A 22183-nucleotide genomic window follows, 5' to 3' on the forward strand; every position below is an offset into this window, starting at 1 on the left:
CAAGACAGTGCTTTCTGTACACTTCCTGAGCCCGGACTTCGGCAGGCATTCGTAAACGTTAGGGTTTTCCACCAGTTAGCATCAACCCAGTCTCCAGCCACAAGTTTTTCTTTTTGCATCCTGGACTATTGAAAGTTCTTGTTATTAAATTCCTTTGTTATTCTACCTGTGGTGGGCCAGAAGCAAAATTAGGAAAGCTTCACGAAACTAGGCAGTTCTCGAGCCAGTGGAGGCACAGCTCAGTATTTTCAGTCGGGTCGTTACATTTGTCGCCTGGGTTTCTGCAGGGAACACTGAGATAAAAAAAAATCCCTTGGAAGATAGATTATTTTTCTACCTGAAATTACTTTCAAGAGTAAGAACAATTTATAATGAAATAAATCAGCTTGCAGATTTTAAGTTCACAGTTATTTTCAAAAAATCTCTTTATTAGCGTAAAAACGAAAATGTAAACTGGCACCAAATATTCCACATAAATGCATATGCGGTGTGACAGACTATTTTATCCCTCTTTGCTGCTTTTCCCCCTTCTGCCCACTTTCCTGGGTGTTGGGGGGGCTCGCTGACAACAGTCACAAATCCAGCGACCTAGGAGAAAAATTAGTTAATATTCAATGAAATGTTGTTTTTACAGGACTGATTTAAGCCCTCCTTATCTGTCACTCATGACCGTCTCCTATACCTTTGCAGTGTAAGGACACTAATACTTCTAAACTTCCACTGAAACAATCTTGTAATCGGTGTCATGCAGAGGGTAAAATAATGCTATGCACATGAACCCTTAAAAAATGACTAGAGAATCCTTGCCCAAATCCAAACACTACCAAACGTTAAAAATCCAGTTAATATAAAGCCTAAACTAAAACCTGCCTCTGAATTTGACTTTTTGGAAGCTTTGTTCTCCTTCTGCCACACTGCCCTGCTGTACCACACCTGCACGGCACTTGGCTGTCCAGGAGTGAACTGCACTGTACACCTGAGCTGAGTCACTACAACTGCTCACCGATTCCCAAGAAACTTAGCTATTGGCGCATGAAGTACTGTTTAGGGCTAACTATGCAAGGAAGTTCTAAAATTACAGCTAGGTGTGTAATGTTTCAGTCCAGTTATTGTGATTTCAGTTCTGTGTTCATGCAAAAGCTGTCTGGAATTATGCTGCCTCAATTTATAGAAACCTGGCTTAGTATGTTATGGAAGTAAAGTAGTCATTAATTTTCCAAGTAATGACTTATGAAAATAAAATCAAGGTTTTGAAATGGACTGTTTTCAGATACTTCCATGGGAAATACCAGCTCACTCTTAGTCAATAGGACGTCACAGCTGGATATGTAGGGATGAAAAAGCAAGTGGGCAGGGCCTGGGAAACTCTGGTCCTATCTGAACAGGATCGACAGGCTCATCATGCCACACTCAAGTCTTTACCTGATGGAATAGCACCAAGGCCCACACAAAAAGTATGATAACCTCTGTCACACACATCACAGAACATCATCTCTTCCTCGTGGTGGGGCTGTCCACACACAATGCATGTTTTACATTCCATACATTGCCATGGGTAGGTCTTAATCATAGAAACAAGCTCCATGGTCATGTCCAGGCAGGAAGGATGGCCTAAATCAAAATCAGTGTTAGTATTTCACACAAGAATGTCAACTTCATATGGCATATAAAATAGGAGGCTGCTGCAGGAGTTGTCAAGAATGGCTCACATTTAATCACCAGAGAAATAAAAACACAAGGACTTTGCCTCTCAAGTAAGCTGAATTTTTGGTTGAAGTCTAGCAGACAATGATAAATTATAGTTTTTGAAGCAAAAAAGTTACCATCGTAAGAAGACATGGGCGTACTTACCACTGTTCTCACACTGGGAGCAGTGTATGAGAGCCTCAGCCTTTCCTCTCTTGTTGGACTCCTTACCCTTCAGACAGATCCCACATATAGCATTTGGAATGACCTTTGGCTGGAAGGGCAGAAGAGGGCTATGAATGTGTGTCAGACGAGCTTATGTGGGTTCAAAGGAACTGTTACTTCATTGCCTTATCTTTACCAGAGAGAATCTGACAGCAGTCAGTTAACATTAGGACTTACTGACCAAAGCCTTAGGTTTAATTTTAAAATTCTGTAAACATGATGTAATGTTCAGATTAAATGTAGCATTTTACACTCCCTACATGCACAGTAAGATCTGTATAATGAATGAACTTGAAGCAAGAATAAATACAATGTCAAGTGTCCATTAACTGGAAGTAAATCATGATTCAAATGACCATTACATGAAAGTTAAGATTATTATAAAGGACTTACTTTTTAGGCAGTTTTATATATTGACTGCTGGTATTTTCCAAAGTCATAAAATAGATTTGTTAAGATAAGATTTGTTAAGACAATTATTTGTTTAAAATGTTTTCAAGATAAAAATCAACATTTTTAATTGAAAATATCTCATTCATATTCTGTTAACATTTCATAAATGTTTATGGGAAACTGAGTTTTGTGACTTTTGTAATAAAAGAACCTACACTAAAGAAAAAAGCATTCACTATGAGATGCAAAACAAAAAGAGAAACAAAAAACAAGGTTTCAAACAAGCAAAACACTGTATTCACTTAAAAATCCACACTCCTATTTTGAGCACCACTTCTATTTCATAGTAAAACACACATGGTCCAGGGAAGCCCTGTAGGCAGCACAAGGGAAAGGACAGAGAAACACGAACAGAGAGGGTGGAGGCCTGGACCGCTGCTGTAGGCCACCCCCACGTTACGGTGCCAAAACCAGCAGAAAAGACAGCAAGTGGGGCAGACAACAAAATGGGCCCAAGAGGCATGTTCACTTCTGTCTTACTCCAACACAGGCAAATTCTCAGTATTTCTCTGTCCTAAATTACAGAGCCAAACAGGACTCTGAATAAAACTAGTAACAACTTTGTATTCAACATTCCAGCTTTGAAATATCTCACTGCCTCTTTCATGATCTAAATAACTTAATCCTAATTCTTTTAAAATTCTCTTTCTTTGCAAAAGATGACAGAGGCATTCAAAAAGAATTTTTGGCTTATTTATTTAGAAAAAAATCAATCTTACACATAATAAAAACAATAACTAAACAATGACAAATGTCTACAAAATAATAAATATCATGGCAATTGAACATACATATAAAACATTTTCATTAACTATTCTACATCTCCTACATGTACCTTCGCACCCTGCTCCCCTCAACAAGACAGTGTCACATGCTCAAACCTTTCAAGTCTTGTAGTGTAGCAGCCCTCTGTGGTTCCTACTGCATTCTAAATGTAAGGGTCTCTTCATGTGTTCTACATCTAAGTAAAAAGTAGCTACGAAATGCTCTTCTGTAATCCAAAATCTAGTTCAGTTGCAATCTAACCTGCTAATTACCATGATGGAACAGCAGCAAGCTACCACTCAATCCACCAAACAGGTGCGCCACTGACTCCACACTTGTCGTCTAAGTTAATGCTCATACGATAAGTACTCTCTTAGCTTTGACTCAAGTCAGGATGTCATCATACAACAACAAATTCTAAGGAGAACTATTCATAGAAGATACTTTACAAAACAAAATTCAAAGGAAATAAAATACAACACTAGTCATTCACATTCCAGTGCCCTTCAAGTTCTATAATCATTAGATATGACACCTGCAATAGAGGGGGACACTAAGAAAATTTAGGCTTACTTTCAAGCCCAAATCATGTTTGTCAAACCACTTGAAATTTTTCTTACCCAATCCGACATCTTCATCTTGATCATAAGAGGGAGAGTGGAGAAGAGGGGAACAGAGAGCTCCAGGACACTTGCTACGACAATGCCTCAACACTCAGACAAAAGGACCCCATTCGGTCCCAACCTTGTGAGAAGCCGTGTGCCTAACCCAGATCCCTGTGCACCCACTATGAGCATGGCTGGGAAGTTAGTATCCATTCACAAACAGAAGAGTTGAGAGGCAGGAGGGAAAGGAACAGGGAGAACCCTGCGGAGATGAAGGGAGCAGAGGCCTAGTGTGTGTGACGGAGACCTAGCTATGCTGACGAGAAAACCACACTACCAGTCCACTTACATGAGTCCTTCATGGTAGCTCTAGCAGAGTGTAGACTTCAATTACATGCTTACAGGCCTGAATCCTAACAATTATGCCTAATTTCAGGTTAATATAACCTAAGCAATACTGTCCTACAAATTAAGGGCAAGCACTAGTGAATCTTACTAAGCAATACATCAAGATACATTATCATTTTTATTTAACACTCATATTTTAAAACATAAGTATGACCTTCAAGTTTGAAGTAACCTAATATGGAGGCACATCCTGGCTTATTAATACTTTTTATAGACAGCTTAACTCTTAATAAACTTGTTCACATTAACGTCTAGATACTGGCAGTTCCCATCTGAAATACCAGCTGATAAATTATACTACTTTGTAGTCAATGATAGAATTGAACAGTTCCTCATTTGCAACCTGTATTAAACATCTATTTCAAAATTATCTTTTTCAATCCATGATGAACAGACTCACTGTCCAAAAGCCCTGTTTACAGTGAAGAGTTAACACAACCATGCTTCGAGCTGCCACTCCCACTTGGATCTCTCATGAGACCAATAGCACACACATTCGTGGAGGCTATGTTTCCGAAATTTAATCTTTGGAGTTCATTTGCTTTCAAGCACTAGTTTAAATCTTTACTTTAAAAAAATTACATAAGTACGTATGTAAAAACAAGTGCAAAAATCCCAAGAGTGCAGCCTAGGAAGCCATGGTGGCAGCCAGCCCTCAATGACTCAAGCTCCCACTTGCCAAAGCCTGCCAAGCACACGATTCCAGTTGATGACACGGAAGACACCAACTGCTTTAGGTCGCTTTGTGACTTCAAGAAAACAAAGGTAAACAAACTGTTATCACACGTTCTGATTAGGTTGTGGGGAAGCTAACAGTTCACATCAACCTGTTTTCCTCGGTTATTCACCACAAGTGCAATTCTAGTACAGCTCGATATCAATGCATCTAACACCTTTCCCAGCAAATTACCTTACTCAAATGTTCTCCTTCAGTACACCTTCGTCATGACAACAGAAACCACACTAACAGTTCAGAATAAAGAGCTGCACAATTCACTATCACCCCAAAACATAAACTGTGCTGTTATCTCTATTCCTGGTAGGATATTCTTTAACCCCCACATGCAAATACTATCACTCACCTCTCACCTAACCTTCAGAACGGGAAGGGGAAGACAGAGGGAGCAAATGTTCAAAGTGACATTTGCTAACAACCTCTGAGAATCATCAGATCCCAAAGCTGACAAGAATGCTTTACCCTTGTCATAAGATTCTAGAGGCTAATTGCCAAGGTTATGCTAAAAATCACCACAATGTAAATAACATTCAGAAAATTTACTATTTTCTATCTCATACTTGGCTAAATTCGGCAGACTGATAAATTAATCCTCAGAATAAGCTTAGATCTTTCTTAATGAAAGGCACTACAAAAACTTCCAACTTAGTGTGATGGTACAGCCCCTCAGCCTAACAGTTCAGCATGAGCTATGCCAATGGCTAGATATTTAAAATGAGACAATTGTGATCTTAACTCCAAGGAAAGAAAAATACAAAATTCTGCCTATGAAGCAATGACTTAAAAACCCATACTTGCCTGGTCATTTAAAATGAGAAAAAATATATTAAAGTAATACACACACAGAGAACAGAAGCTAATCCATAGCCAAAGTGACAGAAAAGCCACCAGCGAACCAAGCAGAGAGGAAGAGGCTTGCAGGGCGCACAGCACAGAAGAGCAAGGGAGGCCGGCAAGCGGGGCTCCGGTCACAGAGAGAACATACGTCAGGGAGAGGCTGGTCAGGAAAGAAGCTGAGTCAGGGGCTTTTTTCTTCTACCTTGTACCCAGGAAGTGTTTTGGACAGTACAGAACGTTTGGAACCATCTTTTCTTGGAGTGGCAGCTTTGTCTTTGGGCTTCTGTCGTCCCGGAAGCGAGTCCTCCTGGCCGTCAGGAGGGCTTTCTCCTTCAGATACATTGCCAGAGGAGCTGTCCTGGAGGGCAGAAGGCAAAAACAAAGGTTCCTTGGAGTTAAGATCGACTAGAGGCTGAACTGTGAACAGTACAAGAAAAGGGCAAAAAAACAAGATTAGCGTAGGTCCATTTGCAAGCAGATCATTCTAAGTAGTTGGAAACTTTCCAGTGGAGATTTTTGAGAAGCTAAAATAGTATCTACTGCTTACAATCACAATATAGCTCAAAGTTAATTCCATTTTGTCAGTTACAAGCCTTAATCCATTCCTTGCTTTCTGAGTTACGTCAACAATACAGCTGCACACTGGAGCTAGTGAGGGACCACAAGGGAGTGTGTGCTCAGTGATCACCAAGAACAAAGCTGCACTTCCAGGAGACATGACCAGCGGCCAATAGTCCCAGCATCAGGGATACTGTGACATGTTACACAAAGTTTAAAACCTCAATATCTGACTGCTTAATAACCACACACTTAATTTTAAATTTTTGTTTTGCTTAAATCCAAGCATGCCACTAAAGACAATCACTGGAAGAACCAATGATCTCTTGGTTGTTCTCCTTGTGGCCATATGTCCAGATGCCCAGACATACACAGCTTCCAACCTGCTAACACTGTGAGTGCGTACTTTCTTACATCATCAGATAGTCTCTGTACTGTATTTCTAGCCTGCCAATGTTGTGCAGTCTCATCCACTGTGAACATTAGCAGCTCGACGGCATCTTAGTTTATGCAGCATTAGACACAATTTAGAAGATGCTGGCAACCAGAAAACAAGGTCCTTGCAGAGGCAGCACATTCTCAGGTTTTAAAGCCTGAGCTCTGCCTGCCATTGGGATGGGATCGAGGCTTCTGTTCACCCCGAGTTCATCGATCCCCCACTGCCCTGCAGCTGCATCTGGCTACTCCAAAAACAGGGTCATGAACAAATCACACCGCACAACACATTAGCAAAGCTGAGTTTTTCTCTAAGGGGCCTCAGACTAACGAAGCAACAGAAACACAAGTTACCATGCTCTCCCAACACAAGAACTACATTTTCTCAGTGGCAAGAGATCCAGCTCTGTTTTGTTCCACAGTTTCTGTTCTGGAGTAGCTAGATGAGCAAAGTGTGAACTATTCGGGACCCTCGTTTGTCCAAGCCGCTCACAGGAACGAGGGGCATTTCCAAATGTGAAACACACCCAAGGCCACACACAGCTTGTGTCTATCCACAAACACAAGTGAAACCTTTTTACAAAAACGGGACAATCTAACGTCTCCATAGAGAAATGAGCACAACTTTGGGGGAACACATCCTGATCAAGAAAGCGTGCTCACCGAGGCGCCTTTGCTCTTGCGCTTCTCCTCGCCTTGGCCATCTTCTGCTTCATCCGAGTCACCCTCACTGTCCAGGGCAGGGAGCTCAGGATCCAGGGGGGGCTCATACAAGGCTGTGTTCAATGGCAAATATCGCAGTTCATCCGGGGAGTACCTGAAGGACAGGGAGCTAGTCACTTTTCCTTTATCACTGAATACGAGGGGTTGAATCTACTGGGCTAGGAAGACAGCTTTAGACTACCTCAGGGACTCCACATCATCTCAATAACCATGGCATTTTTTTTTCATTCCATCACCAGGATGGAATAAGCTTAAACATTTCTTTACTAAACTGATGACATCAAACAAGCATTTGATTTCTTATTACCTAAGATAATGCCTCTCCCCTTCACCTTCAATCGATAAATAAAAAATAACAAAACAAGGAAGGTCAGCGGACAGGGGTGAAAAGCCTGGGTCGGCTCAGCTGCTCTCCATGCTGCATTCCTCCATGTGTACAATGAGAACCGAGGCAGAGCAGGCCTCACAGAACATGAGGCTTAAGGAGAGTAACGCGTAGCAACCACAGCACTGTGTTGTATATGACACCATTTAAGAAATAGCTTTCAGTAACACGTTATTTTAAACCAATCTAGAAGCATCACCTTAACAAAACTGATCACCTATTCTGTCTGAAGCTAGACCAGACCCCCCCGCCCACATGCTGCTCTTGCCTTCAGCAAGTGTTCATACAGGAACGGCCTGGGACAGCATGTCCCTCCACAGCCATCACTCAGAAAACAAAGGAGGCAGGACACCAGCACAGGACTCCTGCTCACTTGCCAATCCAAAATTTAAAAATTTTAAATAGAAATTTCTGCCCATGAATTGAATTTGACTTTCAGACAGCAGGGATTCTGTACTCTAGTTTAAATTCTATTCCCCCAAAATTATGTTCTGTCCCTAAGAACACATAGTTCCCAGCTCAGGTGAACACAACATGACCCACCAGCCCTGAGTTTTTAGTACAACGCAGGCTGGAAGCAGGAGGCTGGCAGCCTCTCGGTCACAGGGACAGGCCAGAGCCACCTGCTCCTTTCCCAGTGTCTTCAGCCCGTTTTAGCCCACACATGACCACAGAAGCATCTGTCAGAACACAGGCTCTGAGCTCGTCCACCAGTGGTGACGAGCCCTCACACTGGGAGCAGGGAGGCACCAGGCCCCGGGGGAGCAGACACCACAGCCCAAATCTGTCAACTGTTCCTGATCAGAGAATCAGATGAGATTAACCCGCCACACACCCTGTGCTTAGGGCATGCTTACAGACCTCCGAGCTGTCTGTCGGGAACAAGCACAAGGCTGCCAAACCCATTACCAAAGGCGAGAGCTGATGAATACCTCTTGTAATACTCCTGGAACTGGCCGGGGATGAGAGCCACTGGGTAAGAGCTGACCTTCGTCCGATCAGTGGGTAACACCTTGTACTTTCCCTGAGGTACCTGGATGACCTGTACCAACACAAAGGGGAACAGGGCTCACTCCACACTGGGAATCATGGGATTCCCTTGGGATGGCAACCACCGCCTGCTCTCAACTGCATCAATTCTTCCCCTGTGAAAGAGCTACAAACTGAAGCGAAACAGGGCCATAACCTGAGGAGCCTCGGTGCTGTCTCCACGGGGCCGCTCTGGCCATCCCTCCCTGTAAGCACAATTCCAGCAGTGCAGTCTATCTCACACTCACCACTCAACGCAGCAGGACGTGACCAAGAGCTGAAGGACTACGCACATGCTTTAACACTAAAGAGCAGGCAGGGTGAGCAGCAAACAGCAGCGGGAGGCTACCGACTCCTCACAAACCACAGCTCAAATTGGGACAGGAAAGGACTCAGGCAGTACAAAAAAGCAGTAATAAGCCACAGTACACGCCCGGAAACGACAGTACTTAAATCACCCTACATGTGTCTGTAAGTCAAAATAAGCTCTTCTCTCCTCCATGCGTTCCCGGTTTAAGTTGCTGTTGAACTCGGCTGCCTTCTTGGCAGCTTTCTTGATGTACTCAGGCACTTTGCTGGCTTCGACCTTTTGAGTATTCTGTTGTTGCATTTGCTGAAATAAAAACAGCATCTTTCAAAGTCGTGTATTAAATGTCAGTTGCCCAGACCCAGATAAAAGCAGTGGGTCACCCCACAACTCACAGAATATTCTTTATAATGGTCGGTGATTCGCTGGCGTTCTTTTTCTTGTAGAATCACCGAGTATTCTGCATGTTTGGCTGGATACTCTCTTATCATTAAATCAATCACTTCGTCACTACGCAATGCTGTTAACCCTATGACAGACAAATAAAAAGTAAAGCTCTTAATGATGACGGGACAAAATCACTCTTTAAATCTGTTTCTCTTTCAAACTCATTTAAAAGGTTTTCAAACAGTCAAAGCAAAATATTTTAAAACACCTGAAAATAGGGCCTGGAGCAATAGCTCAATTAGCTAACCCTCCCCTTGCAAAACACTGGGATCCCATCTGGGTACCAGTTCGTGTCCCGCCTGCTCCACTTCTGATCCAACTACCTGCTTAAGGCCTGGGAAAGCATCGGAGGGCAGCCCAAAGCCTTGGGACCCTGCACCTGCATAGCAGACCTGAATGAAGTTCTGGGATCCCAACTTGGGCCTGGACCAAATACGACCACTGTGGCCATTAGCAGTGAACCAGATGGGTGGGCGCTCTGTTCCTCCCTCTGTCACTCTACATCTCAAATACATAAATAAAATCTTGGAAAAAAAGAAAACTACAAGGTTTGCACATAAAATATTTTGATAGCTCCATAAAAATTATTTAAAAATCATATTGCCATGGAATACAGACGTCTATGTTGCTACAGAATATAAAGATTATGAGCTTTGCATTTTAGTAAACAATCTAGAATTTAAGCAGTTCACCGTATTTCCACCACTGATCAATGCTCTGGAGGAAACGCGGCTCTGGTGTCCCCTCACACATGTTCGGCTTGACGAGGTCGCAAGAATCCTCATTACCTAGCGTGCACTGAGTCTCCGTGATGACATTCAACTCCCTCAGGTAGAGCTTCTCCTTGTGAGACAAATCTCGCCTCTCTAAATCTCAAAAAAGCAAAAACAACAACAAAGAACAGAAGAGTGTTATTAACAGTAAAGTGGCAGGCATGATAACACTTATGAAAGCTTACAAACTTTTTCAGAAGTACTTCGTTATGTATTTCAAATAATATTAAAGCGATTACTCAAGCTCTCCATCAACTGAAAAAATAAAACTGGCAACAGAATAATCCAAGCAAGCAAGCATAAACAGCTGTGCAGGGCAGGTCAGCAGAGGCCGCCCTCAGCTCCGGCAGCTGCGCCTTCATCCCAAACTCAAGCGGCAGTACTCAAGAAAGAAATCGCAGCCACGGAGATTTTCTGGTAAAACTCCCCCAGAAAGCCACCTTTCTCACTTTTCAATCAGTTCACAGACGTTAGAACACATTAGTAAGCAGGCAGAGAAGCCAAAGCTCGGGAACTCGAACCAGAGTCACAGAGCTTCTCAGCTGAGTCCGACCCCACCCTTCCCACACGAGGACTGCAGTACCTGGGTACTTGCGCTTAAAGGACGTCACCCCCAGGTATTCACTGACTTGCTCCTGGAGCATGTAATACTCGCCGGCTTCGTCGGGCGGCCACTTGTACTCGATCAGGTTTTCTGCTGGATAGTAACTGAAGCTGGTGCAAAGCATACCTTATGTCAGCAAACTTTAGCTACTTCTACCCTGGAGGTTATTTTGAAAATTCTTCGCCTGTTATGACTTCGCACGAATATCAAAGATTGCACAACAGGTAACAGAGAAGCAAGCACCTGATGTTTCAAAGCCCAAAGCCTTCCACACGGTGAAAGGGGCCCACGAGGCCTGGGCGGCCCTCCACTGCATCATGGGCCCATGGGCACTAGGACAGCAGTGCCAAATGTTTGTGCGAAATGTTAATTAAATTTAAGAAATTTATCACGAATTTTGAAAATCATGCAGTTTTTGTGGTTTTTTTGTTTGTTTTTTGCTATATTTTTAAAAAATATCTGATTTGAAAGGCAGAGCTCCAGAGAGAAGTGAGAGAGAGAGGGTCCACCTGTCGGTTTACTCTCCAAAGAATGCCAACAGCTGGGCCGGGACAGGCTGAAACCAGAAGCCTGGAGGGCCATCCAGGTAGGCCCGGGCCCCCAGTGGCAAGGATCCACACACCTGGGGGGCCATCCTCCACTGCTCTCCCAGGCACATTAGCAGGGAGCTGGACCAGGAGAGCAGCCAGGACTCAAACCAGAGTACCAAACAAAAGAGCTTTTCCATACACATTCTAATAGTCCTGCTTTGCTATCCTCCAAAGTGTGACCAGCTTCTGTCTCATTCTCAACAAGTTTTGAGCAGCTGGCCGGGCAGAGCTCAGCAGGGAAACGAGCCAGGATGACCTGTCCTCCAGGGCACAGTCCATCTGCACTGAGGACAGGCCTCAGGAGCTGTGGTCGGCCAACTTCTATGGGACAGGCAGAAACGTGACGCTATTTCTGCAACTATTCATTTAGCAAGAAATGGACAAGGTCAGTGTTCCCAATGTTTGTGTTAGAAAACGGGAAAGCCACATGCAAAAATATAAAAGGTGATCCCTGGCCTTAAATCACAAACAAAAATGACTTCAAGGAATCAACAACCCAAATAGGAGCTAATTAGAAAACTCTTAGATAAAAACACAGTAAATCTTCATGATTTAGGATTTGGCAGCATATTATGAGACAAAATACCAAAACCTCAAGCAACAAAAGAAAAAATAATCTGGATTTTATCAAATTTTAAAAACTGCACCAAAAGACACTATCACTAAAGTATGTAAGAAAAACCATTTTTCAAATTATATATCTGAAAAGGGAATACTGTCCAGAATATATAAAGAACTGCTAAAATACATATATGTATATATACAAAACCCATATGAAAAATGGACCAAGGATTTGTTGAAGCGTTTTTCCAAGCATAAACAGCTGGTGAGCACAAGACACTCAACATCACCAGTCATCATGGAAATGCAACACCTCACACCTCGCAGGACAACACGACCAAAACAAAACAGGAAGTCACCAACTACATGGATGTTGAGCTGATGATGGGCAGGCTGACTCAACCAGTGCATAGCCAGGCGTAGACGCAACCCCAGCATCCCTCGAGACAGGGATGAACAAAGCACGGAACATTGCAGGGGAAAGGACTCGGCCTGGAGAGGCAGCTCTGACGGGACACAGGCTGGCACATCAGGAGCTGTGACGACATTACACCAAATGCACAGCTGCTGAGAGCTCGGCTTCCTGGGTGCCAGGCTACAGGGGCAGGAAGACACCAAGTGCAGTTTCCGCTGAATGTCTGCGGGCCTATGTGGGACAACAGGAGCTTAGCAAACACTTGGTAAGTGCGATTCATTAACGCCACTGGATTTTAGACCTAAAAACCATTAATTTGGCGAATTTTACTAGGATATATTTTATTCCCTCGCTCCCAGTGGCAATATCAACTTTACCATCACATTATGAACAGGAGGAAAACATAAGCGCTCCTAGCCCTGGCCACAGCTGCGCAGCTGGAGCAGCAAGCAAGAAAGGAAGTACCTGAGATCTTGACTGGAAGTCTCACAACTTCTGGAGCTGTCTCCTGAGCCCATCCGCCTCCTCTTGGATGGCTGCGTGCCGTCATTTGAATTATCTTCAGTGTCATCCTGTATATTTGAAAAAGCCAGTAACAGTCATCACTAGAGAATAAACAACAAGAACAAAGTCTCAATAATGCAAATATTAACTTCCTGTTAAGAAGCTAATCATCTAGACTGAGCACAAACTGAAACAAAACTACGAACAAAACAAGAAAACTCCCAAATAAACCATCAATCTGATCTTACTTTTGCTTTCTCAACAAATGTCTTGTGCTTCTAGACAGAAAACTATGGCATGACCCCACCTAAGCTGGGGGGAGCGGCACACAGGAGTATTTCAGTCACTGAACTGACTTAGAGGAGGTCTAACTAAGGCCAGAGTGCCTTCAGTCACAGCCCTGTAAGAAAGGGGAGCGAAGGGGACCTGGAGTACAAGGACTGAACCCAGACAGCTATTTCTGGCAAAAATATCACATAGTAAGAGCCATCAACCTGCAATGGTCATACACACAGGAGAGGCATCCCTGCAGTTACCAAAAGCACCGACCATCCAGGCTGCGGCAACCAGTCCTTCCACCAAAGCACGTGGTGAGGCGCCATCCTCCGGAAACCGATTTAACTGCATACTAGTCCAAATTTAAGGTAACAACAGATCATTTTTCTCTTGTTAAGTCAAGCCAACGTAGCTTGACGCTCACACAATTCTTTTAAAAACACAGTCCTGACCAAATAAAGACCAGCACTCCACGTGGCCAGCTTGCCGGGACTGCCTGCTGGGCCGCACTTGGGAGCCCACTGGCGTGTGGTGCTCACTCTCCTGGGAATTTCTGGAAAACCGAGGTGACTACCAGTGGTTTACACACAGAAAGCGGCACTTGGGCCAAGGACTAGCAAAACACCTGTCCACTAAAGATCAAACTAGGATCGTGTCCCCTCCCCCAGCATTTGTGCCAACTGGGAAGCCCACATCCCTTCCCTCTCAGTCATCACAGGTCAGCATCCCACTCAAGGCTCCACACCCTCCAAGGGCAGCACCCAGGCTGGCAGAACAAGCTTCCCAACCAACAGTGATAACGCACTCGCATTTCACACAGTTCATACTACCTTTTTCAGCTTTTCTTTCTTGCCTGTGAGCACTTTAAGAAATTCCATATCAATTTGTTTTAAAAACCACCTCTGGATGAGTATCTGAAAACAGACTAAACTTTCAAGGCAAAGTATGAAAAAATGCCCAGGCCATAATCAATGGCTAGGCTCTCCACACAGGAACAAAAAAGGCGGTCCCTGGGAAGCTGCCCCTTTCTGGAGTGTCAAGTCGCAGCAGCACCCCAACCCGGGGTTTAGGTGGAGGCCACCAAGCTCCCAAGCGCACTGAAGCCTGCATACCTGTTCCTGAGTTACAGGCAGTTCTCCCAGCTGCTGCACACCCGCGCCCGGGGAGCAGGGTGTGTGGATCTGGGGCCCCAGGGGGTGTGGGGGGAGCAGGGGGCGTGGGGGATTCAGGAGGGGTGTGGGGGGATCCAGAGTGTGTGGGGGGAATCTGGGAATAGGGGGTATGCGGGGGAACTGGGCTCACGGGGTGTTGGGGGGAACCCGGGGCGACCCCGGGAGCTGGGCCGCGCGGGACAGCGGAGGCCCACGGCAATGACCTCCAGGGCCGGGTGTATGGGGTCAGCTGGGGACACGGTGCCTGCAGCCCCAGGAGGCGACCGCGTGGACAGCCCGGGCAGGCCGGCCTCAGCTCGGGGGTCACACCCGTCCCCCCGCCCCACAAGCCACGCCAACTTGAGAAGCGCCGCGCGGGACGCGTCCCACCCCACGCGGGGTCCACCTCCGAGGCACTCTCCGCCCCGAGCCTCCGGCTGGCGGGGAGGGCGCCCGACGCGGGCTCCTGCGGCGACGGGCACGGCGGGGGGCCGCCCGAAGGGCACCGCGCTCCGGGCCCGCGGAACTTTCTCCGCCGTCCCGAGGGGCACCGCCGGGGCCAGCGGCCCGCTCCGCCCCCGCCCCTCCCGGGGAAGCCAGCGGCCGGCCCCGGGCCTCACCTTCGCGGACTGCGCTCCGGGGCTGGCCGGGTCGCTGTCGCACGGCCGCGGGGACAGCGCCGCCCCGGGCCCGGCCGCCGCCGCCATGAGCCCGAGCGCCCCGCGCCGTCGCCGCCGCCGCCGCCGCCGCCTCGTCCCGGCCGCCGCCGCCGCCGCCGCCGCCGCCGCCGCCGCGCGGGCCGCCCGCCGCCCCGGCCCCGCCCCCTCCGCCCGCCCGCCCGGGGGCCGGCCCCTGCCGCCGCGCGCCCCGCGGCCCGCCAGCGCCGCCGCCATGGCCGCCGCCAGCGCGCCCGCCCGCCCGCCGCGGGCCTGAGGAGCGCGGCCCGGATGCAGGAGGCGCGGCGGCGGCGGCGGCGGGCGCGCTCCTCACGTCAGCCCCGGCGGCCCGCCGCGCTCGGCCCGCGGCTCGGCTCGGCCCCAGGCGCCCTCAGCCCGCCGCCGCGCTCGGCCCGGCGTCCTCCTCAGCCCCGGCCCGGCGCGCCCCGCCTCGGCCCGCCGCCGCCTCGGCCCCCGCCCCGCCCCGGCTCGCCGCCGCCCCCTCCCCGGCCCCCGGCCCGGCCCCTCCACACGTCAGCCCTCTCCTCCCACCGCGCCGCCCGCGCCGCGTCCCCGCTCGGGGGTCCCCGCGCCGCCCCTTCCTCCCCGGCTCCGGGGGCGGCGGCCCGCCCTCCCCGACGGGGGCCCGCCCAGCCCCGCACCCCGCCCGGTGCCCGCCGCACGCCTCCCGGTGGAGCCCCCTCCTCTCCCAAGCCGGGGTCCCTGCCGGGGTCCCTGCTCGCTCCGCCCTGCCGGCTGCCCGCCCCTCGCTGCAGGGCTGCGCCCCGCTCCGAGCGCGCTCGCTTCGCGCCTGCCTGGGCGCCCCGAGCTCGGTCCCGGCCGCGGCCTTGGCCGCTCCCTGGCTCGCCCGGCGCCCTGGGCCGCCGCCCTCGGCAGCCTTTGTTCTCCGGGCTGCCGTGCGGCCCGGGCCCGCAGGGCCTCCAGGACGGGCCGTTTCCCTCCGGGGACGCCCTGGCCTAGCACGTGCAGGTGCAGCGCCCCGGGAGGCCCCCCGCGCGGGCCCCCGGACTCCCGCCGCCGCTCTACCTGCTCTACCTGCGTCTGCCGGCGTGTGAGCTGTGAAGACACCCGGGCCTCAGGGTGATGGTGCGGCGGTGGCTGGGGGAATTTGCCAGCCCACTTCACCAAAAACACGGAGAACCTCAGGGGACCTGCAGGCAGCTGAGTGAAGGTGAGGCCCAGCTGCTCGGCTTCCCTGCCACCCAGATCTGCACATGGAAGGGCAGTGTGTCCATCACGTGCCCCCAGAGCTGCCACTGCCTGCTCTTCGCAGTCCCAGGGGCCACCTGCTTGCTTTGTCCTCCCAGCCTCTCCTGGGAGAGAACCCGCAGGAAATGCCGGGGACATCCTGTCCCCAACATGCTTCTGACCCTGCCAAGAAGAGAGTATGATTGGGAACCCAGATTTTCTGGATAGTGTTTAAATCAAAGGGGAGGGGGGCTGGAATTTGTTCCTTTATTTGGTTCTGATTTTCTCTTTTGGGTCGAATACAAAATCAGAACGTTTCCTTCCAGAGCAGCCAGCACTGAGGCTGCCTTCTGGTGTTCAGGATGGAGGCCTGGCTTAGAAAAGACCCCACAAACACCCTCCCTCAGGAGGGCACCTCTGACATGAGGTAGCAGGCTGAGCTGCAGGGCACACGCTTCAGGCCCTGCCCCATGTGCAAGCATGTGGAATGCTATGGACATGTCATAAATCCCTCAGCACACTATCTCAGAAAAGGGGTGCTCGCTTCCTTCCCTTGGAGACATGGACTAGGTAAGGAGCTGAGGTGCCCTTCCTGCAGTTGGTCGGAGGCATTGTTGTAGAACCCCCAGACTGGGTCTGCTCACCCACTGCACAGGAAGCAAAGCACAGAGCAAGGAGCTGGCTATTGTTAATTCCCAGGCTCCCTGAGGAGTGAGGGGTAAAGATGCTAACAGATTGAAAATGGGGGCTGAGAACTGCTGAGGGCAACAGACAGGCCACCTAGAGCTAGGAGAGAGGACCAGGGTCTGGCCATGCTTTTGCATTATAGGGGTTCAACTCGACTACTTCCCTCCACCCCACCCCTTCTATCTCTCGCTCACTCTATACCCACGTGTGTGAGTGTTTTTCTTCGCTTTTTCTAAATTATATATATGTTTTATTAATCACATTGCATTATGTGACACAGTCTCACAGGCTCTGGGAGCCCCCCACCCCCAACCCTCCCCCCATGGTGCATTCCTTCACCTTGCTGCTGTGTTTTCTTCGCTTTTAATAAGCTTTATCACTGCTTATGTGCCTGTTGCTTAACGTGCTTTTTAAGTAATAAACAAGGACCAGGATTCGTTTTTTATAAAATTTATTCTTACTTGGAAGGCAGATTTTACATTCAGAAGGAGAGAAAGAGGTCTTCCATGCACTGTTCACTCCCCAAATGGTCGCAACGGGCAGAGCTGAGCTAATCCGAAGCCAGGAGCCAAGAACTTCTTCCATGTCAGCCACATGGATGCAGAGTTCCAAGGACTTGGATTACCGCCACTGCTTTCCCAGGCCAAACAGCCTAGCCAATCCCCTGCTCTCCTTTCCAGCTTCCTAGCCCCCAAAGAGGAAGCCCACCCACGCCCCGAAAAGTCGTTTGCACAGCCCAGGGGAAGCCAGCTCAGCTCCAGCCCACTCATGACCTTCCTCGGGCCTCCCAGTTGGGTGTGGGCAATAGCATTTGTTCCTCGCTGGAGAGAGATCTGGGTGTGTACTGTCACTTTTGAATACATGCTGCTTTTCTACACCATTGTTGCCCCACGTGTTGGGGGAAGAACATGGGAAAACCAGCTGTAATCCCACCCCTCACAAGCAGTCCTGGGCTGGTGAGGTCTACAGAGAGAAGTAAGGAGTCAGAGGTGTGAAGGGAGTGTACAAAGTTCTGTGTGCAGTAGCACAGGACCCAATGACCATGGAGACATTGTACAGAGACATCAACCCGAGAGAGAACTGCCACAATTGTTGTGAACTTTTACTAAAACACTAGAGCTCTCTTGCTGCTAACTGTAACTGTGTGGCATTTTTTTTAAAAACTATTTATTTATTTTTAAAATGTAATTTTTTTAATATTTATTTTTATTGCAAAGTCAGGTATACAGAAAGGAGGAGAGACAGGGAGGAAGATCTGGGCAGCGATTCACTCCCCAAGTGAGTGCAACAGCTGGAGCTGAGCTCGATTCAAAGCCAGGAGCCAGGAGCTTCTTCCACATCTCCCACACAAGCACAGGGACCCAAGGCTTTGGGCCATCCTCCACTGCTTTTCCAGGCCAGAAGCAGGGAGCTGGATGGGAAGTGGGGCTGCCAGAATATGAACCTGTGCCCACATGGTATCCTGGCACGTTCAAGACAAGGACTTTAGCCACTTGGCCACCGCACCCGGCCCTGTGCGGGGTTTTTAAGATACATATCTGGGGCATTGCCATTTACTACATGGGAAACATGCAGCATTAAGGCTTGCTCTTTTTTGAAGGTTTATTTTTATTGGAAAGTCAATTTACAAAAAAGGAGAAGCAGAAAGCATGCTCTACCATCTGCTGATTTACTCCCTAAGGGGCCGCAACAGCTGGAGCTGAGCTGATCCAAAGCCAGGATCAGGAGCGTATTCCAGGTCTCCCATGAGAGTGCAGGGTCCCTAGGCTTTGGGCCATCCTGTACTGATTTCGCAGGCCACCAGCTAGGGAGCTAGCTGGGAAGAGGGGCCTCCAGGACATGAACTGGCACCCATGTGGGATCCTGGCATATGCAAGACGAGGACTTTAGCCTCTAGGTTATCACATTGGGTGCTAGGACTTTCTTCGTACTGACAGTGGCCTGATGGCTTTCTGCTGTCTGAGACTTAGCTCTTGTGTATTGAAAAGCAAATACACTCTGCTGAGCTTGCACTGTCTTTGCGTCTTCAGCATTGTGAAACACCTCCAGCCAGTAACCTGCCCTGTTCCATCTCAGTGGTTCTGCCACACCCACCCTAGTGACCTCTGAGGCCACTGTGCAGATTTCATGCCAGCACTCTGAGCTAGACAGCATCTCCACTGGGTTGCTTCGCACTTTGTTCATGCCAGCTGCTAAACTGATGAGAGCAGACTTCACTGGGGAAAAAAGAGATTCTTTTTCAATGTCTTTGCAGTTATCGTCTTTAAACATGGCAACTGACTTGAACATGTTGGCCCGAATTCTAATCAAACTATTTGGGACTTTTTGTTCTTCAATGCAAAGTGGGAGAAAAGTCCCTCTCCAGTCCCAACTACCACATCACCACTCTTCTGTTTCCAGGACAACTGAAACAAGCACACCTGTGGTTTCTGCGAGCCTGGTCTTTCTCCACATCCCTCACAGTGACTTTTGTGTACGCCTCCTTATCTGCACTTGGCTTTGCCATTGTCATGTTCAAGTAATCACATAGTTAGGCTTCCAGCACTGATACTTTGTATTTACATGCTGTACTTTGCTTTTTGTTAACCAGCTCCCTCCTTTGGAGATACCTTTTTAGAAAGCACCACATGGGTTTGTCATTGATAACAAGAAGGCAGCACAACTACCTGTGACTGTGCAGAAAGGGAAGAACCGGCTGGATATGTGCAACAAGCCAAGTCCGGGGGGTTTTGGAGAAAGGATGTGAGACCACTGTGGGCAGAATGTGGGTGTCCCCTGCGGCTGATATGGGGAAGTTGCAAATCCCCAGGGTGATGGTGCTCGAAGTGAGGCCTTCAGGAGGCGGCTGAATCCAGACAAACTCACGAGGGCTCCAGGTCGGAAAGCAGGGAGACACACAGGATCCTCTTTCAGCAAGGAAAGGCCTGGGAGGTATCGCCAGCAGGAGTCCCTCTCCCAGGACACCAGCATCTTAGGAAATGCTTATGGTTGAGCCCACCCTGTCCAAGATGCTCCATGTGGCAGCCTAAGAAGATACAGACAGGGCCCATCCGTCACATACATAGTGATCTGTGAACCCTGTAGTTGGAGGACAGTGCTGTCTCCCTAAAGCATAGCTGAGATGTGCATATGCCAGAACCAAGGAGAGTGAGAGGATCCCTTGTTCAAAGGCCCTTCCATGGGCGTGGCAGGAGTGGAAAAGAGAGGAAGATGCTGGCCCAGTGGGTCCAGTTCTTGAGCGAAGGCAGGAGTAAGCCAAATTACAGGCAGCAGCAACAGAGCTACAGGACTGTTCCAGCAGCCTTTAAAAGGTTTGCAGAGGGCCCGGCGCGGTGGCGCAGTGGTTAAGGTCCTTGCCTTGCACGCCCGGGATCCCATATGGGCACCGGTTCTATCCCGGCAGCCCCGCTTCCCTTCCAGCTCCCTGCCTGTGGCCCGGGAAAGCAGTCGAGGACAGCCCAAGGCTTTGGGACCCTGCACCCGCGTGGGAGACCTGGAAGAGGCTCCTGGCTTTGGATCGGCATAGCATCAGCCGTTGCGCTCACTTGGGGAGTGAATCATCGGACGGAAGATCTTCCTCTCTGTCTCTCCTCTCTGTATATCCACCTTTCCAATGAAAAAAATAATAAAAATAAATCTTAAAAAAAAAAAAAAGGTTTGCAGAGAAAGGAAGAATTTTCGAACGAACGCATAACTTTTTTTCAAAATACAATGGGGGTCTTCCTGAGGGAACAGCCAGGATCCCGCACTCCAGTGATCCTGTGGCTGTGGTGTACATTTCCCTGACAGCTCCTCAAGGAGGGGTCCTTGCCTGGGCAGTTCGGTCTGCAGGGTCAGCGTGATGGCTCAGTGGCTCATGGCAACATGCTGCCTAGGAGGGGTGGGTGAAGGAGAGCACGGCAGAGGTTGGCTGCTGCAAGCCTGAGTATAGCTTAGGGGAAGAGGCTTGGGAGGGCATGGGGCCAGGAAAGGCTAGTATTGGAGGGCACAAAGGAAGTCACTCAGCCCCAGGCGGCACCGTGAGAAGTGTTGTTTGTGACGGCATCCCAAACCTCAGACACGGACAATCACGGAGTATGTGTTCACTGGGAAGGCCACTGAGCCAGACAGAGTTCTGTTCTACAGCTTGGGCCTGAGTCAGACCTGGCTGCTACAGGCTTCAGTGCCTGAACATCTCTCTCTTGGCTGTCTCTTTGTCTTACTAATTGGCAAATAAAATGAAAATAAATAAATAACACATTTAGAAAGGAGCCCAACTAACAAACAGAAACTATACTTTTTGATTAGCGATGGAAGTAGCAAATATGGTAGTGTCTTTCTTTCAAACTTGTCAACTATTTTCAAAAGAATAAGTAAAAACTATTAAATCCATATAAAATGAAGCTGCCTTTAGAAGTTTTCCAAAATTAATCTTAAAATATGTTTAATTTAATATTTCACAAGGTTGCATCTAAATTTCTTGCAACAAATTCTAATTTTCATAAACCTGAAAATTTTTCCTGTACTATTATTCACAATAAAATTCATAAATATAGACATGGGTACAGATACACACTTTCTATACTACTTTTTTGGGACAGAATATTAATAAATATAATTGGTTAATTTAAATGTAAAAACCCAGCGTTTGCTTGTCTGTTAAAGGAATTTCATTAAAAGCCCCCAACTGTAGACGACAAGACAGCTAACCCAAACCACCACAAGGGCCACAATCTTTCCGTCTCATTTATTTTTAAACAGTTACAGGTCAGAAGCTATTCACAATAAAGAGCAAATACCAAAGCCAGTGCCACGTACGATTCAGTTTCATGTTTAGCTTCAACCCAGCTGTCCCATGCAACATCCCAGATCCATCTGCTGGCAATCTGTGAGGAAAGTTTTTAAAAGACCAGCTTTAGACTGAACACGCTAAAAAGTGATTTTCAAATCTCTGTTAAATAGTTTGAGTTTCCAAAGCAGGTGTCTTGGTACCATCTGTCAGTTTTTTCTTCCATGCTGCTGGGCCCACCCTCCTTCTGGAAGAGGGTAGGATCTATCTGACAGGGCAGTGCCACCTCAGCAGGGTGTGAACAACTGCAGAGTGGCCTGCACTCCACGTTACAGTCTGCACAAAGTTCTCCCACCCTTCAAGTACTTTGAACCGAAGGACCTCAGCCTG

The 22183-nt window shown here is 48.2% G+C and overlaps 2 protein-coding genes across 7 annotated transcripts in view; both read right to left on the reverse strand.

Moving 5' to 3' along the window:
* Window positions 1–104: 104 nt before the first annotated feature.
* PHF10 (PHD finger protein 10) lies at window positions 105–15246 on the reverse strand. 6 transcript variants are annotated; one of them, XM_040965165.1, is made up of 12 exons: window positions 15094–15246; window positions 13008–13114; window positions 10956–11086; window positions 10388–10471; window positions 9548–9681; window positions 9309–9458; window positions 8749–8858; window positions 7372–7525; window positions 5918–6073; window positions 1852–1960; window positions 1423–1611; window positions 105–588 (listed from the first exon to the last, which is right to left on the reverse strand). In XM_040965165.1, exons 1-12 carry the CDS (start codon window positions 15178–15180, stop codon window positions 503–505), a joined length of 1497 nt encoding a protein of 498 aa, XP_040821099.1. In that variant the 5' UTR covers window positions 15181–15246; the 3' UTR covers window positions 105–502. The 6 variants fall into 6 exon arrangements, with proteins under 6 accessions (XP_040821099.1, XP_040821100.1, XP_040821096.1 ...); XM_040965166.1 differs by having other exon boundaries at window positions 10388–10465; window positions 15094–15195; XM_040965162.1 differs by having other exon boundaries at window positions 10292–10465; window positions 15094–15195.
* Window positions 7812–22183, reverse strand: part of DYNLT2 (dynein light chain Tctex-type 2) — a 45862-nt gene continuing 31490 nt past the window's right edge. The window contains exons 4-5 of the mRNA XM_040965168.1: window positions 21770–21890; window positions 7812–7823 (exon numbers count right to left, since the gene is read on the reverse strand). Of these exons, the coding sequence (XP_040821102.1) occupies window positions 21780–21890 (111 nt within the window). The 3' untranslated portion in view covers window positions 7812–7823; window positions 21770–21779. The remainder of the gene's footprint in view (window positions 7824–21769; window positions 21891–22183) is intronic.

Source organism: Ochotona curzoniae, unplaced genomic scaffold (genome assembly GCF_017591425.1).
Source record: "Ochotona curzoniae isolate NIBS_2020 unplaced genomic scaffold, NIBS_Ocur_1.0 scaffold_3890, whole genome shotgun sequence".
Lineage (NCBI taxonomy): Eukaryota > Metazoa > Chordata > Mammalia > Lagomorpha > Ochotonidae > Ochotona > Ochotona curzoniae.